Source organism: Chelmon rostratus, chromosome 22 (genome assembly GCF_017976325.1).
Source record: "Chelmon rostratus isolate fCheRos1 chromosome 22, fCheRos1.pri, whole genome shotgun sequence".
NCBI lineage: Eukaryota > Metazoa > Chordata > Actinopteri > Chaetodontiformes > Chaetodontidae > Chelmon > Chelmon rostratus.
This window is the reverse complement of record NC_055679.1, coordinates 16,890,505-16,905,899: the sequence shown is the minus strand read 5'-3', so window position 1 is coordinate 16,905,899 and position 15,395 is coordinate 16,890,505. Positions and strand designations below refer to the sequence as shown.

The following is a 15,395-nucleotide window of genomic DNA, read 5'->3' as shown; positions in this document are numbered from 1 at the left end:
CCAGCTGTGCCTTTTGTCCCAGCCGAGCAGGGGAACTAAATCAACGGGGCACTTGAATAGGCATGCTGGAAATGGAAAAGGGGCGACGGTTTTTAAGGGACTCTGGCGGTAAATTTAAGCTGACTGGAGTTATAGCTCTGCAGCAGATAGATGCAACACTGTCAAGGTTAATCACAAGGCCACAATTTCACAAACCCTGATGCAGCTTTATTGCACACAGTAAGTGTGTCAATGGCACTGGGGATGCTACTACTTTTACTACTACCTAAAGACAGAAATACAGTGAAGCATATATTTGGAAATGAAACAGATGGCCTTCTGAATAGGCAGAACAGAGATGGGGGGTTTTAGTAGCCCACAAGTGAAAGGACCCACATTATACATCTTTCACTTCCCTTAAAAACTACTGCAAAACTGCACTCTATCAGCAAAAAAAAAAAAAAGGAAAACCACGCAGTTACGCCAAACTACACTCAAAGGAATGCTTATTAGCTACAGTATTAGATAAATCCACTTGATAACTTGACATGAACACTGAGGTCTTTTCCACTGTTCCACTTGTTTGTGGGAATTTGGGCCTTTAGCAACCTTGGGGGAGTTTACATTGTACAATTATAAATGCACACATAGTGGGCACATTTTACATGCTAATTGCAGTGTTTTTATCTCTAATTTGTCTACCAGGCCAATAAACAATACTTGAAAAAAGGATGAGGGCTGCAGATCTAAATTTTCCCAATACTCTCAGACCCCTTTTAAAAAATATATATATATAACTCTTGTGACGTTGATATGTTTTCTTTTTTATTGTGGACTGAATCTCTCTCTTCTCTTGCTGCCATGCACCAACTCTTTCTTTAAATTCCAATAAATTGCTAATTGAATCCATTGTTAAATGAAAAGCCTTGCCTTAAGAGAACAAAGATCAAAACAAAGAAAAATCCTAATAATTCTTAACGAATGACAGGTTTGGAGGGCTCCTGACATCAATATTAATAAAATCCTGGCTATGGCCCTGGTTGGATCTCCACTGATGTGAATTCATGCTGACACTCACTGTTTTCCTTTCTTGCACAGCAAAATTTTACTTTTATCGGTCTACATGTACACGCTAAGCTACTTTCACCCACAAGCAGCTCTGGACTGCTTCTTCACTTTGTTCTGGATGCATGAACAGCCTTTGATTGCATTTCCTTCTACATTTGCATTTGCTTGACACTTTAACAATAGTGAGCACAGCAATCTCATCTCCCTGCCGTAATTCAGAGTGAGAACATTCTAATACATGCAGGTGCATTGGCATAGAAAGCAGCCATACAATTGTATTTACAATGAAGCATGAAAAAGAATAAATATGTACGTATATCTTTGCTGAAAATTGCTGGTTTCTCATCTATGCCTGTTGCATGTTTTAGCTAAGCTTTCGTCTGCAGCCTCAGTACTGTGAATGTGAGCCGATGTGACTATCAGAATGTGTGAAGGCTTTCATAAAGGACAGTGTGGCCTCTCTGAGCAAACACAGGCACCAGCGGCCGTTTGAAATAAATATCTAAGGGGTCACACTTTCAAAGCGCGTGGAGGGGTGGGGCAGCAGCCACGCTTTCATGTGTCATCTCGCTACATGCCCACGTCACTGCCCACACTGCAGCACCAGCTTGTGACATTTCAGCCCCTTTGTCTTCCTCTGAGTGGTTTGAGATCTCTTTGGAGAATTATGTTTTTTTCTACGGTAAATGACAGCTGCTGTGATATGTAGGCGTAGAGAGAGAATTAAAGGAACTGAAAGATACAGAGGTGTGACATTAACGCAAGAGGTGAGAGAGATAAAGGGCAACAGACTGACATATGACAACATCACCACATGAATCTGTCAAGATATCAAATAACTCAACAGACAAAACACAAACAATCATATACTGCCCAGAATCGGCTGTTGGCTAAAACTCTCTTCCAGTGCTGTAAGTCGATTATTGAATTAGTCAGAAAAATAATTTTCTAAGATAACACTTTAGGGCTGCAACTAGCTTATTTTCATTGTCTGTTTATTATTTTCTCCATTAATGGATTAGTTATTTGGTCTATAAAATGCCCGAAAATGGTGAAAAACAGTGATCAGTGTTTCCTGAAGCCCAAGGCAACGTCCTCAAATGTCACATGTCCTTAATAAAGGTAGGGTTTGCTGCAGCATCAGAGCTTGGCAAAGCTGGCAACTGGAGTGTACATAAAGTCAAGACAGTGTGAAACTAAGAGCAAAGGGAGAATCTAACATTTCTTTTCTGCTGAATTTACCAAGAAAACAGACAATGATAGAGAAAAGACTAAACCTCTGTTTACAGTACAAAGCCTGTTTTCCCGCGTTACAGCAGCTAGCTAGAGGCTACTGACACAGACAAGGTTATATGTTAATGAAGCTGAACACACACACAAAATCCAAACACACACACCGCTCTGTTTAACTTTGATTTAACCAGACAGGTCAATTATGAATAATATCATGACTAGTGTATTCACATATGTGGAAAGAAAATGGGTTTACACACATAATACTTCAGGTAAAGGCAAGGAAGGTGAAAAATGCTTTTTTTATTTTATTTGTCAAGTAACTACAGCTGTCAAATAAATGTATTAAAGTTAAAATCACTACATTTCCCTCTGAAATTAAGTGGAGTAGAAGTAATACAGTAGCATGAGAAGAAAATACATAATACTGTATGTAAGTATAGTACGTTGATGCAGCTACAAGTTACTTTGCAGATGAGGATATTGCATATAAAATTTATGATCATATAAGATATAAAATTTGAATTCAGAACTTCTATTTGTAATGAAGTATTTTTAACATGTTTTTTTTTTTTTTTTAAGATTTCAATACCACTAGCTTAGGCTTAGGTTTGCCCTAAAAATAAACAGGTGTCATTATTTGAAAATATAATAACTGAAAATAACTGCAGGCTTCTGTTGGTTTGGTTCAGGATTATATAAAACTGAGCAAACTGACACGTCACTTCCAGCAACAGTCTTTGTTTAGATTTAGGCTGCCAGTTTAGGTACATGGAGTCATGACTTGGGAAGGGGGTTAAAACAAGTGTTACTGGTCACCAGTGTAGGATGAGAATCAGTGACCACTTGCACCATCTTGTTGCCATGGTGATAAATTGAGTGGTGCAAACATGATGAGATATGGATCGAGATTGTGATAACAGCTTATGGTTTGTGTGTGTGTGTGCGCGTGTGCAGAATTACAGGCTGAGATCTGCAGATGTAGCTTGAACAGATTTTCTTGGTCGTCAGCAAAGGTCATTATCATCAAGGAAATTATACACATGCAGAGACAAACATGTAGCCCAGGTCTAAGCAGTGTGGAGAGCTCAGGGGGACGCCTGCGGTCGATGAGGTCATGCTCAGGTTGTGTAGGTCTGCTGTCTTTCTCCTGGGATTTTTGTGACGGAGAGGCAGTGTTTACCACAAGCACTTGTTGCTTGTTATTGCAGAAACAACGAGTCATTGAATTGGAACAGTTTTCATATTAGTTATTCAGTGGTCCAGTGTGTAGGATCTACAATTGAGGTTGCAGGTTGCAACCAACTGAACACCCCTCTCCTCTCCCTCCCCTACAGTGGCTGTAACAGAACATGAATAGCGCTCACTAGAGCCACTATTTGGTTTGTCTGTTCTCGGCTGCTGTAGAAACATGGCGGTGCAACATGGCAGACTCTGTGGAAGAAGACCTGCCCCCTTTGTAGATAAAAAGAGTTCATTCTGAGGTAATGAAAATACAACTATCCTTATTTTCAGACAGAAAGCATAATTCTGAACATTCTCTTACCTTACTGCCAATAGAGACTCTTAAATCATACATACTGGATCTTTAAATAATTAGTTAGTTTGAGTCTCTGAAATATGAGAGTTTGCTTCTTTTCTTTTAATATTGCTGTGAACTGAAAGCATTTGGTTTTTGACCGTTGGTTGGACAAAACAAGCAAAGTAAAGACGCCACAAACTGGAGCCAAATGGTCTAATTAAAAACAAGACATCTACAGCCATGCTAGCCATGTGAGGCTGGAGTTGCTTTGAGCTAAATGCTAATGTCATTATGCTAACATGCTCGCAATGACAATGCAAACTGGGACAAAAGTTTAGGCTCTCTATTTAAATCAATTTATATTAGAATCTATTTTAACTAGCTTTTATTGTTTCATTGCAGGTATTTGATCATTAAGCAAAGCACTGAAGTGCAAATTACCCGATGGACCTGACCGACCTGATGACGGTGTTGAATGAAAATTTTCCCTAAGAGGGACACAAATGTGTTTCGCAATTCATCCAACAGTTTTTAAGATTTTTCAGTCTGGACCAAAAGCAGGGGACCGACTGGCAGACACGACCATCCCTTGAGCTACGCTGCTAGCATGGCTATCAATAATCAAAACATTGGTTGATAACGAACCTGATCGTTTGCAGCTGTACTCTTAACAGATCATGGGAAAACAGCAGAGTTTTCACACACACATTCACAAACGTTTTTTAAAACTATATTTAATTGATGTAATACTCTCTTGCTTCATGTCAAGGCAACACGATTTAGTCATGTTAATTAATCGACTTCTTGAGCTTGTACTTCATATATTGCAGCCGCTGGTGATTCAACACAGTGAGTAGTTTCTGGTGCAGCCAGCCTTCTCAGAAATTAATGTCATGAGACCAGATGAACTGAAAATGATGTGAGTTACATGCAGCAGCAGCAAGAATGGCGAGAGCGTGGGGTTTTTTTTTTGTTCAGAGCACCGCAGACACCCGGAATACACTCGGTAAAATGTCTGGAAGCAAGAATGAAAAGCAATTACTGTGGCAGGAAAATATAAGCAATAATGGGATTGCACTTAACCAGTGGAAGCAAATCAGGACCAACCATGAAATAACTTTTTTGAGATGAGGTGCTTATTATGTTATGCAGTAACACCATGTTGACCTTTCCTCCATTAATGTGAATATTCCAATTAAACCATTTTGTCGGGGACTTTAGGCAACTAAAGCATCTTTCCATATGTTTTATTTTTACTTGTTATTTTCTGGTGAAACGGACAGTGAGGTTCGCAGAATAGTATTTAAGCAGACTTATATCACAAATAAATAATAATGATTCTACGTGGGCAGAGAAAGATGCATATGGCACAATGTAGAGATGCAGGAGATGTTTATGTTGCAGGAATATTTACGATGGGAATGATCAGATGCCACATATGATGGCTATCATCATGAAAAATGAAATGTTCTTTAGTTTTTGCTATAGAGTCATGCAGACTTGAGATTTCACTTCATGTTACAAATGAAAAAGGAGGAAGAGATTGGTGGGAAATACAAGGATGTATAGAAAGGAAGTACAATTTGCACCAGTAATGTCACTGTGATGCAACAAAATCCTTATTCAAAGTCATGCTAGCAGCTCTGTGAGGCATACGCTAACATCAGCATCTAAAATGCTCACACTGACAATGCTAACATGCTGCTTAGCAGGCACAATGTTTACCCTTTTTCTGATGGAAATGTCAGATTTGCAGTTTTTTGTCACAAGCCAAAGTGCTAGATTAAAGGATCACCAAAGATTTTACAGTTCATCCTGACAGGGTCATGAATGTGTGTGTCAAAATGTCGTGGCAATCAGTCAACTAGTTGTCGAGAGACTGTTGACACAAAAATGTCAACCTCATATTGGCACAAGAGGAAACCTCAGGGGATCACTAAAGTCGGTGGGCTTCATCCTCTGTCGACCATGAATGTTTGCACAGAATTTCAAGGCAATCCTTCCAATAGCTGCCAAGATATTTCAGTCTGGACCAGATTGATTGATGGACTATTGCCATCCCTTAAGCCACACAGCTGAATGGCTAAAAATCCAAAAAACATCCCTGCTTATTGGTTTGGCCTAATACACCAAGAGATGTTACAAGGAGTTTTTGCAACAATATACATGAGGGTATGGTAAAATTTCTGGCTGTTGATAAATTCATGTCATCTCACCTGAACTAACCCCCTCTAGTAGCGAGAACTTGCAAAATGTCCTCACATGGCATCATTTTTCCCTGGAAGCTTTTAAGTGCACGCTGGGATAAAAGCACAAGAACACACACTCAGTGAGCTAATGTTGACACACTACACTGTGATGTCCTCTGAGATCTGCTATGGGATAAACACACACAGCTTAATGAGAGAGAACAGAGGGAAATAAAATCTTCCACCAAGGTCTTGAACGCTGTGTGTCTGAGACACTGTGATGGTTACCATGGTAAACGGATGGAAGTGGACACAGTTAACAGTTGGAGGGCATCTACATTTCTAAGGCTTTGTAGAAATACTGTACACAGAGGATTTAACAACATATCGGGGATGCAGAAGCTGTGAAAATGTGAATCAAGGCTGATGGTAGACTTGTTGCAGAACTTTTCTGCAGAGCTGACAAGGGTGAAAACACACAGGGCCATAATAAAACAACGTCCTGCTGCTTCTTCCGTCTACTGTTTCCTTGTTTGTGGACGGACAAAGGCTGCTTGACAGGAAAAGCCCCATTATACGGTTGGGTTACATAACATTATTTTTATAGTGTTTTGCTGCACATATACTGACAGAGCTCTGGCTGTAATGCATGCACACACAAAACACATATTGTCAGCACAATAAGGGCAGGCCAAAGCACAGCGACCAGCCAGGAATAGCCTCAAGGATGCATCTCTTTACGCCACAGACTACAACGACCAGACATTCTGATGGAGCGGCTGAGACTGTGATGGACAGATAAAGACAGGAGGAACATAAACACGACCTCCTGCTCGAGCACTCAGAGCCAAAATGGAGAAACCTTAGGGACGTTTTTCTAAGAGCAAGCGAGAGAAGGAAGGAGAAAATGAAAACAAGCTCTGCAGTTTAATAGGTGTGCATGATCTATGGTGTGCTATACACATTCCTTAGACATTACTCATAAGGCAATGGCCAATCACATGCTTCATACAGACACTTACAAAGACAGAGACGTGGTGAAACTTGCCTGACTGTTAAAAACAACTTTCTTGATTATCTCTGGACACAAAACACAGAATAACTAATTTAGTGACACGGCTGTAATGAGCATAAACATATAAGATCAGCCTCCTTCTTCACTGTCCTGCCTTTACAACCTGTTATCTAATCAGAGCAAGCTATACCGAGAATGCCAAGCCTTAGACAGATTCTCCGAAAAAGCTATGAAATGCACAATCTCGGTGACAGAGAGCATTTCAGCAGTAAACGAGTGCTAACTTTTTTATCTCACACACAGAACTCCTCATGTGACCCGGGTAACTGCCGAGTTCATGAGGGCAGGAATACACCGCTGAATACATGTGACTCTGGGACTGACTTCATTTAACCTTCTACAGTTATTCACTCGCACAAGAGAGATAAACAGCAAGAGAAGTGATTCCCTGATCCATCACATGGAACAGACCAAAAACCGTAGAGTCGTAACAAATGCAAATGCTACCTCTGTCACATAGATGAGCGGAGTAGCACTGTAGTTCTTCCTCATGCCTCCTCTTCCTCACAGCCTGAGGTCAAAGTGCATGCCACGGGAGCTTCAGAAGAACCCTGCACACCAGAGAGCTCTGTCTGCCTCTTTGAAGTTTAAGGACTACCCTCTGAGGGAGGAGGAGTGTGTGTGCAACAATCTTATTGTGAAATCTTTTGCTTCCTGTGTTAGCAACGATCAGGCTCAAACCAGCGGCTCTCTGTGTACCTCCACACACTCCCAACCTGCTCTACACTGCCTCATCCTGGGGTGCGTTCCCAAGCTGCACCGGTCTGTGCTGTTCTCACACACTTCTGCCCGGTTGGAAAAAGACCACCTTAAAAGGAATGAAGCAGCCCGAGCCAGAATTTTTTGATCCCTATCAGCCACCCTCCACCGGCACAGGCACACTTCGCGACAACAACCTCGGCTGCCAATCAGGAGGGAGCACACAGGGGATGGAGAGCTGGTGACGGACACTGAGAGAGTGGGAGGGAGAGGAGGGAGGAAGGGGAGATTTAAGGCAATGAATGAGTGTGGGAACGCTGAGTTAGTGCAGGAATCTCCTGCCAGACTCACTCCCTGAGGGGTGAATGCACTCTACAGGACGGAGACTCTGACAGCACCTCTAATCTGCAGAGCCAGATTGTGTGTGTGTGTATGTGTGAGACCAGGGCTGGACGCTGCACCCACATGCTCAAAGACATTCTTTAAGTGGGAGTAGGAGCAGGATCAACATACTGTACTTACATACAGATTTGAGGTACTTTATTACTTTTACTCCACTACATTTCAGAGGGAAATATAGTAATTTTAACTTCAATACTTTTATTTGACAGCTTTAGCTACCATACAAATTAATTTTCACCTAAAAAAAGAGCTTACAAAATACGATGCTTTGTTCTAAATTGAAATGATGAGTTAATAAATTGATGACCTGATTACAGAATAATTAATGTCTATGCCTATTTTGTTAAACGATTCAGTCATTTTTATGCAAAAACATTTCATGGTTCCAGCTCCTCAAATCTAAGGATTTGCTGTTTCTCCTTGTAATCATTTTAATAACTATATTTAAAATAATTTTGAGGTTTGGACTGTTTGTCTTATCCTTTAAATGAATAATACGAGACATCTATTTTTTATTTGCTGTATTTGTAACTTTGTAAGCGTGTTAAGAAAAGTGCAAAAATAAAGTTTGTTATTATTGCATGTCCATATTAATTACTGCCCACTTTACACTTGGTATTTAGGAAATATTGACCTTTTTCACAGCAGACACTGTTTGCAGAAAAAGCACAGGTGTTACTAATAACATGAAGTACCAGAAATGCAACACCTACATGTGATTCGGCCTTAATTAACATAATTAGCCTCACCTGTGCTTTCCCTGTAAGTAGATGTCAAAATATAAGAGGAAGAGTGCGCCATCTACAGCAAAAACAAGGAACGAGACATCTCTGATCACATTGATGCACAGGTGAAACAGCAGCACCTGGCAAAAAAGACTGAGACAAAATCTGAATAATCTTGAGAATCTCAGCTTGACTTTTCCTCCAATTAGCTCTGAGTTTCTCCTTCTTGTGTGCAGAAACACACATGAGAAAGAGGACAGAACTGGGACACTGGTATTTTTACAGCCAAATGCTTAGGGGAGGCCTAAAAAATAAAAGACCCAAGGCATCGACCCATTAAGCACAGCTAGCGTTTGGAGAATTAGAGACAAAACGGGAAGCCCGAAAATCTCACACTCTACTCAAGGAGTGAAATCCATGCATGGGAGGAAGTCAGGCATGAATGATTCAAGAGGAGAGGATGGGGAGGGAGGAAAAAAGTAAAAGACAGTGATGTTAAAGTGAGGCGATGGAAAAGCGAAGAGGAGGAGGAGAAGGAGGAGAAGGAGAGATATGACAGCTGGCAGGAGGGAAGATTGAAGAGGAAAGAGGGCCGGACATGGAGAGTGTCTTGACATCAGGACAACCCTCCTCATCCTCTCTGTGGTGCCCGGCTGGCATCACTAGCAGCTGCCACTTCAGTATACTGCTGCATCAGCAATTATAAAGGCTGAGAGAGATTATCTGCTCCATTTGCAGAGGATGAATCAGACAATAGCTATCAGCTAATGTGAGATGCAGACAAAACGGAGGAGCGACAAACGATTTGTTGAATACAAATGTAAAAGTGGGTTGGAGAGCACATTACATGCCACTCGGGGCATTTGTCATCTGCCAAAGCACTTCCGGCTCATTATTCTTAATTACATTCAAGGATTTGGACAATATTCTGCCTCCATTCTCTGAGTAAAGTCTCTTCTGGTTTCTAAATAAAGACGGGAGAGGATTGTTGTTCGCTAAAATGCTGACTCAAGAGAATGCCAAAAGCCTTTTTCATTCCCTCTCACTGATCTTGCAGTGATACAGCCGGGGTGACAGGGCTGACTCACAGACATAAATCAATAGGAACAATGCCCCCTCTCGGCCATTAAACACTGTTACAGACATGGTGTGTGCTGAAGCTTACATTGAGCTGACTTTCTTCTTCATCTTCCTCCAAATCTTCCCCTCGAGGAAAAAGTGATGAAACCGTGAGCCTCCTCATCTCTCAGCTCCAGATCCCTGAAACTGCAATGATAATTAAGATCTCAGCTACCAAAACACAAACCTAATATCATGTTTTCATGAGGTCAATACTATAACCCATTTAAATTACATTTTAACAAAATAGACAAGATCTTTTGCTGTATGGCACTAATTTGAAATATCTTATGCGCTGGTGTATGAATACAATGTTATGCCAAACTCCACTCAAAAATCAGAGAATTTAAGAGACACCAGGTCTCTCAATTTAATCACACTAAAGATCAGGGGTGTATGATGTGCTCATATCTTTTATTTGAGTAAAAGTAAAAACAACTCAGTCACAATTTCAAGCCCTGCATTCAAAATCTTATTTAAATAAATGTACATAAGTATTACCATCACATTTTACTAAAAATAGGCTACCAAAAGTAAAAGTACTTATTATGTAGAATGACCCGTTTTGGGAAAAGGATACATTAATCTGTAAGCATCACTAGTGTTGCTGCTGGTAAAGATGGGACTAATTATTACTCTATTACTTAATACTATTTAATATGCTGCTGGGTTGCTTTAAAACATAGCCAGCCAAATTTGAATAGTAATTAGCGTCAACAGCCACGCTAACGGCTCGACAAGGCTGTACTGAAGCTAGGTGCTTAAAGTTAGCTAAATTGAAACACTAGCATGCTAACATCACGTTCTCCGTCTTACTTCGGCTAGTTAGCATGCTAACACTTGCTACGTAGCACCAATATACAGCTGATGGGAATGTCATTTGCTTTCAGGCATTAAGTCATAAACCATTATTGGATAAGTAAAAACTATAACCTGATGATAACGCTGGATGAAAAGCCTGACGATCGCCAAAGTTATTACACTCAAGGTGGCATGAATGCTAATCCATTAACAACCACGCTAACGCTGGTTGTTGCTAGTTATTTCAGTCTGGACCATTAGAGATAACATCCAGACATATTTTAAGACCTTTAAAATTATCTACTATGGATAATAAATTGTGTCTACTATTGTTTTTTCCACTAAGAAAGTTAAATTACCTCATTAAAATATTCTTAAAATTATTTTAAATATATATTTTAATTTTTTTTATGACATAATAAATAGGTACAGCTAGATAAACCAATGCAACAGTCCTGCTAAATCCTCCCTTGATGAAGTTCATAATAATCTTTTCTGTACAGACCATTTTATAAAGGGTAATATTGATTCAACTTTTGGTCATTTTGTAGGATGGAGTTTAACTGTACTACATTACACTGAGAGGCGTTCAAACTATTTCTACCCTCAGTGATAAAAATGGTTTGGATAAAATATTAGCAACACAGTTATCTTCTGAATGGCTCCAAACAAAGATTGCTTATCTTAACCTACATGTAGGTAGGATTTATTGCAGGACAGTTGTATTAGAATGTGATGGTTTTAGCTAAGTGTTCCTCATTTAACTTTAAAAAAATGCTGCAACACCTACAATGTTCAAAAAGTGGAAATAACAGAGTACACAAACCTGTCCTGGTCCTGGCTGGAGTTTCACAGGGACTCTGGCATTGAGTCATTATGTGTGTATTGCGTGTCCAGTCACTTTCACACACACTCTGACCAGTCAGCTCTGGAGGATCTGTAGACACCTCAATGTGAAATGCTGCATGTTGCAACTTTCCCTCAGCTCAGCATAATCCTACAGTGACCAGCGTGTGACAGGGACAGTGCTGTAAGCTCGCTGTGACACCATACACACACCTGTATGCTCACACACAGCACCGATAGTCTCTTTGATTACACACTACACTGGTTGTCTGTGTGGCGTTCTGATCAAATTTCTTATAAATGTGCATAGATATCATTTCAGTGATGTTCTAAAAGCTGTTTTGGATGATTTCCAGGCTGACAAGGACAAAATTTGAAGAAGAACGTGCTGCTGCTGCTACTTCACCTGCCAACTACTTAAACAATTAGTCAAACAGTAAATTAATTGCCAACAATCTATGAAGTGTTTCAGTCATTTGCAAGCAAAAAGGGTCAAACATTTTGATTCTCAAACTTTTTTTTTGGACATAAAAAAAATGAAAATGTTTTCTTGATTTAAAAAACAAATGAAGCCATAAAGACCCAGAGCCCTGTCAGTGTTTCCCATGTATTTGTCTGCCCACCTATATATTTTTCTTTAAATTTGAACACTGATGTGTTCCATTTGCACATGTGCAAGGAAATACAGAAATGCAGTTGAGTATCACTTGATTTAAAAAAACAAAAAAAACATTTTAACCTCTTGAAATGCAGTTTTCCATTTATATTTCTCCATAAGTAGCTTTAAGGTTGGGAAGATCTTTTCTGACAGTAACACATCCAATATATACTGAAATTCTTGCTGCAGCTATATAATCAATTAAAGCAGTTTCAATCAAAAGATTAGATTCTAGATGTCTTGTAAATCATTTTGGACAAACTTCCCCAAAATTCAAGCTGACATATTTGCTACTTGGGAAACTTTGGGATCTCCACTAGATGTAAAATGAAGTGGACATAAACAAAATCTTCCTGCACAGCATGAAACTGTAATGACTGACCCAGCAGTGGATTCGCTGGGGTTGCAGATGTTAATTAGCAGTAAGGTTGTAAATGTATTGCTGGTTTGCAGCAGACACTGAAATGTCTGATATAGTAGCTTAAACCACCCAACCAATCAATTCTCAGCCACTGGGGAAAACTGTACAATTTTCACGGAAGCACTGCAACTACCGTTCTAAATGTCTGTATAGAGATTTTATTCAGGACATGGTGGATACAGAGGCAGGATACCATAATTTACAAATATGCTGTCAGAGTTCACTGAGCTCCGGCTTTGGGTGGGACCCACTCATGGATCTTCTTGCGGGTGGTGGAGTAGGGCACATACTGCTGGGAGCTGCCACTCACGTTGAACTGGTGGATCTCAGCCAGGAACTTCTTTGGCTCTGGTGGATGTGTGGTGGGGGGGTCGTCTGTCATACAGTGCAGCCAGCGATGCCTGAAGAGGAGGAGAAGGTAGCTGTCTTAAATATAGCTTTCAAGCTAATTCTTTCTTTTCACTCACTTTTTTGGGGCGTTTTTGTTTTTGATGACATTGAGGATATGTTTTTATCTATTTGTCAAGAGAGTACAGTAGAGTTTAACAGTTTAAGTCCACTACAAACATTTTTTTTATTATAATGTACTGTATATCTAAAGGAGAACTGGTATAATGTGGAATAGCAGCCACGTTTTTGCTCAAAAACATGACTTTCAGGCCAAGTGGTCATTGCTTGTGTTATCATTATTTGTATTAATTCTATAACAAACTGCAGGTCGTACCATTCAGCAGGAACCATGCTGCCGTCCACCTCCCACAAGGTGTTCTTTCCGTTCATCTCTGTGGTGTAGATCACCCAGCGGTGACGTCCTGAACACATTTTTTAGTTTACTAACAAATCACACGTCACTTTGAAGCAGATGCAGAATCCTTTGAGTACTGGTCTGCTGGTATAGAAGAGTGATGCAAAATCCTCCGGAAAACAACATTATTTTTGCAGTAAATGTCCTGCTAATGAAATCATGCACATTTGGGGAAACTCGACTCACCGAAGAAGTAGTGCTTGGTGTCCTCAAAGTATTTGTTCCCATATTTATCCATGCCGACCAGCGTTCCTGTCTTCACATCATTCACCCTGCCAATGAAATGATGATAGTCAGGTTGACCCCAAGACATATAGTCCACTTTCGTGTACTGAGGGACAGTAGACTTGTCAATCAATAATAAAAAAAAAACCCTGTCCTTTTGATCAAAAGGGGGCACACACACTCAGTGAAGCAGATCTGTGCTAAAAACATCATGTTTTCTAACATTAACCTTTGTTTGAACCAGCTATAGAAGCTGAGATGTTGCTCAGGTAACAGGTAAACAGTGTTTGGTGACACCGGCCAAATATATCAATCATGACCTTCAGCATTGGTGGAAAGTACTTAAATGCATTTACTCTAAGTACTAAAGTACTGTATTTCAGTACAATTTTGAGAAACATCAGTATTTCCATTTTAGGCAACTTACACTTTTACTCCACTACATTTCAGAGGGAAATTGTGCACTTTTCACTCCACTACATGTATTTGATAACGTAAGATACAAGTAAGTTTGTAGATTCAGATTAATAACTCAAAATACACTTTATGATTTATTATTATAGTATAGATAGATAGATAGATAGATAGATAGACATAATTCTAAACATTATTCTGACATTGGCCATTATGCCTTAGTACTTTTTTTTGGTAATTTTGTACTTTTACTGAAGTAAAATCAAGAATACGGGACTTTCAGTTGTAACAGAGTATTTCTACACTGTGGTATTGCTACTTAAATAAAACATCTGAGTAGTTCTTTCACCAGTGAACCCCACAAATTAAAATCGGGGGAACTGGTGTCGCTGAACACTAACTTAAATTCTGAGATTTGTTAATGGAGTTTGGTGCAGTATTACAGTCATACTTCCTCAAAAGAAACGAAGCGTTTGACACTATCCAAAAACATAATCTAACGTTTGCTGGCGATGCAGACTCAGTTAGCTGTCAACACGCTAACTCGCCTCTGAACAGAAAATCAGTCACACATTTTTATGACGGTCTCACAGTCACCACCGTCGATCACTGTAGACAATAAAACTATAGTAACTAAACTGACCTGAATAACTGGAGAAGGAGACCTCGGACTCCACCATGACCTCCTATTTGTCCCAAAGCCCTTCGGACGATGTTTGCATACTCCGCCATCTTGAGACGGAAGAGTTACTGAAACGGACCGTTCTGCGCTAAATCAGGTCCGAGTACTACCCATCAGCCTGGGAACTTTTAGTTCCACCTACAAATGCAAATACAAATGAAAGTCTTGCATTCAAATTTTTACGTAAGTACAAAAGTATTAGCATCAAATTGTACTAGAAGTACCCAAAGCAAAAGTACTCATAATGCAGGAAGGACCACTTCTGAATAATGTTGTAATACAGTACTGGATTATAATTATTGATGCATTAATGTGAAGACCTCATTAATGTTGCAGATGGAGACACTGGAGCTAATTTTAACTACTTTATATACATATTTTAACCTATAATAATACATTTTGTTTTTCATTTTATTAATAATCCAAATCTGAAAAGGAAATAATGATCAAAGCTCTAAAATAAATGCAGTGGAGCGCATTTATCTGTAGTAAAATAATATCTAATTGATTTAAGATGCACGAAGGTGACAAA

At 39.7% G+C, this 15,395-nt stretch overlaps 2 protein-coding genes across 2 annotated transcripts in view; both read right to left on the bottom strand.

The window, feature by feature from the left end:
• The window catches only part of tmcc3 (transmembrane and coiled-coil domain family 3), a 39,715-nt gene extending 32,076 nt beyond the window's left edge, over window positions 1-7,639 (bottom strand). The window contains exon 1 of the mRNA XM_041964280.1: window positions 7,514-7,639. Within this exon, the coding sequence (XP_041820214.1) occupies window positions 7,514-7,558 (45 nt within the window). The 5' untranslated portion in view covers window positions 7,559-7,639. The remainder of the gene's footprint in view (window positions 1-7,513) is intronic.
• A 4,651-nt stretch (window positions 7,640-12,290) lies between these two features.
• Window positions 12,291-14,942, bottom strand: ndufa12 (NADH:ubiquinone oxidoreductase subunit A12). Its single transcript, XM_041964270.1, has 4 exons — window positions 14,825-14,942; window positions 13,729-13,814; window positions 13,462-13,549; window positions 12,291-13,138 (listed from the first exon to the last, which is right to left on the bottom strand). Exons 1-4 carry the CDS (start codon window positions 14,911-14,913, stop codon window positions 12,958-12,960), a joined length of 444 nt encoding a protein of 147 aa, XP_041820204.1. The 5' UTR covers window positions 14,914-14,942; the 3' UTR covers window positions 12,291-12,957.
• Between the last annotated feature and the right edge of the window lie 453 nt (window positions 14,943-15,395).

What these genes read in the sequence shown, in the direction of transcription:
- ndufa12 (XM_041964270.1), bottom strand. Translation starts at nt 14,913, where the DNA reads ATGGCGGAGTATGCAAACATCGTCCGAAGGGCTTTGGGACAAATAGGA. An exon ending in CTCCTTCTCCAGTTATTCAG is followed by an intron (nt 13,815 to 14,824) that starts GTCAGTTTAGTT and finishes TTTCATTGGCAG; the next exon opens with GGTGAATGATGTGAAGACAG. An exon ending in AGCATGGTTCCTGCTGAATG is followed by an intron (nt 13,139 to 13,461) that starts GTACGACCTGCA and finishes CCTCCTCTTCAG; the next exon opens with GCATCGCTGGCTGCACTGTA.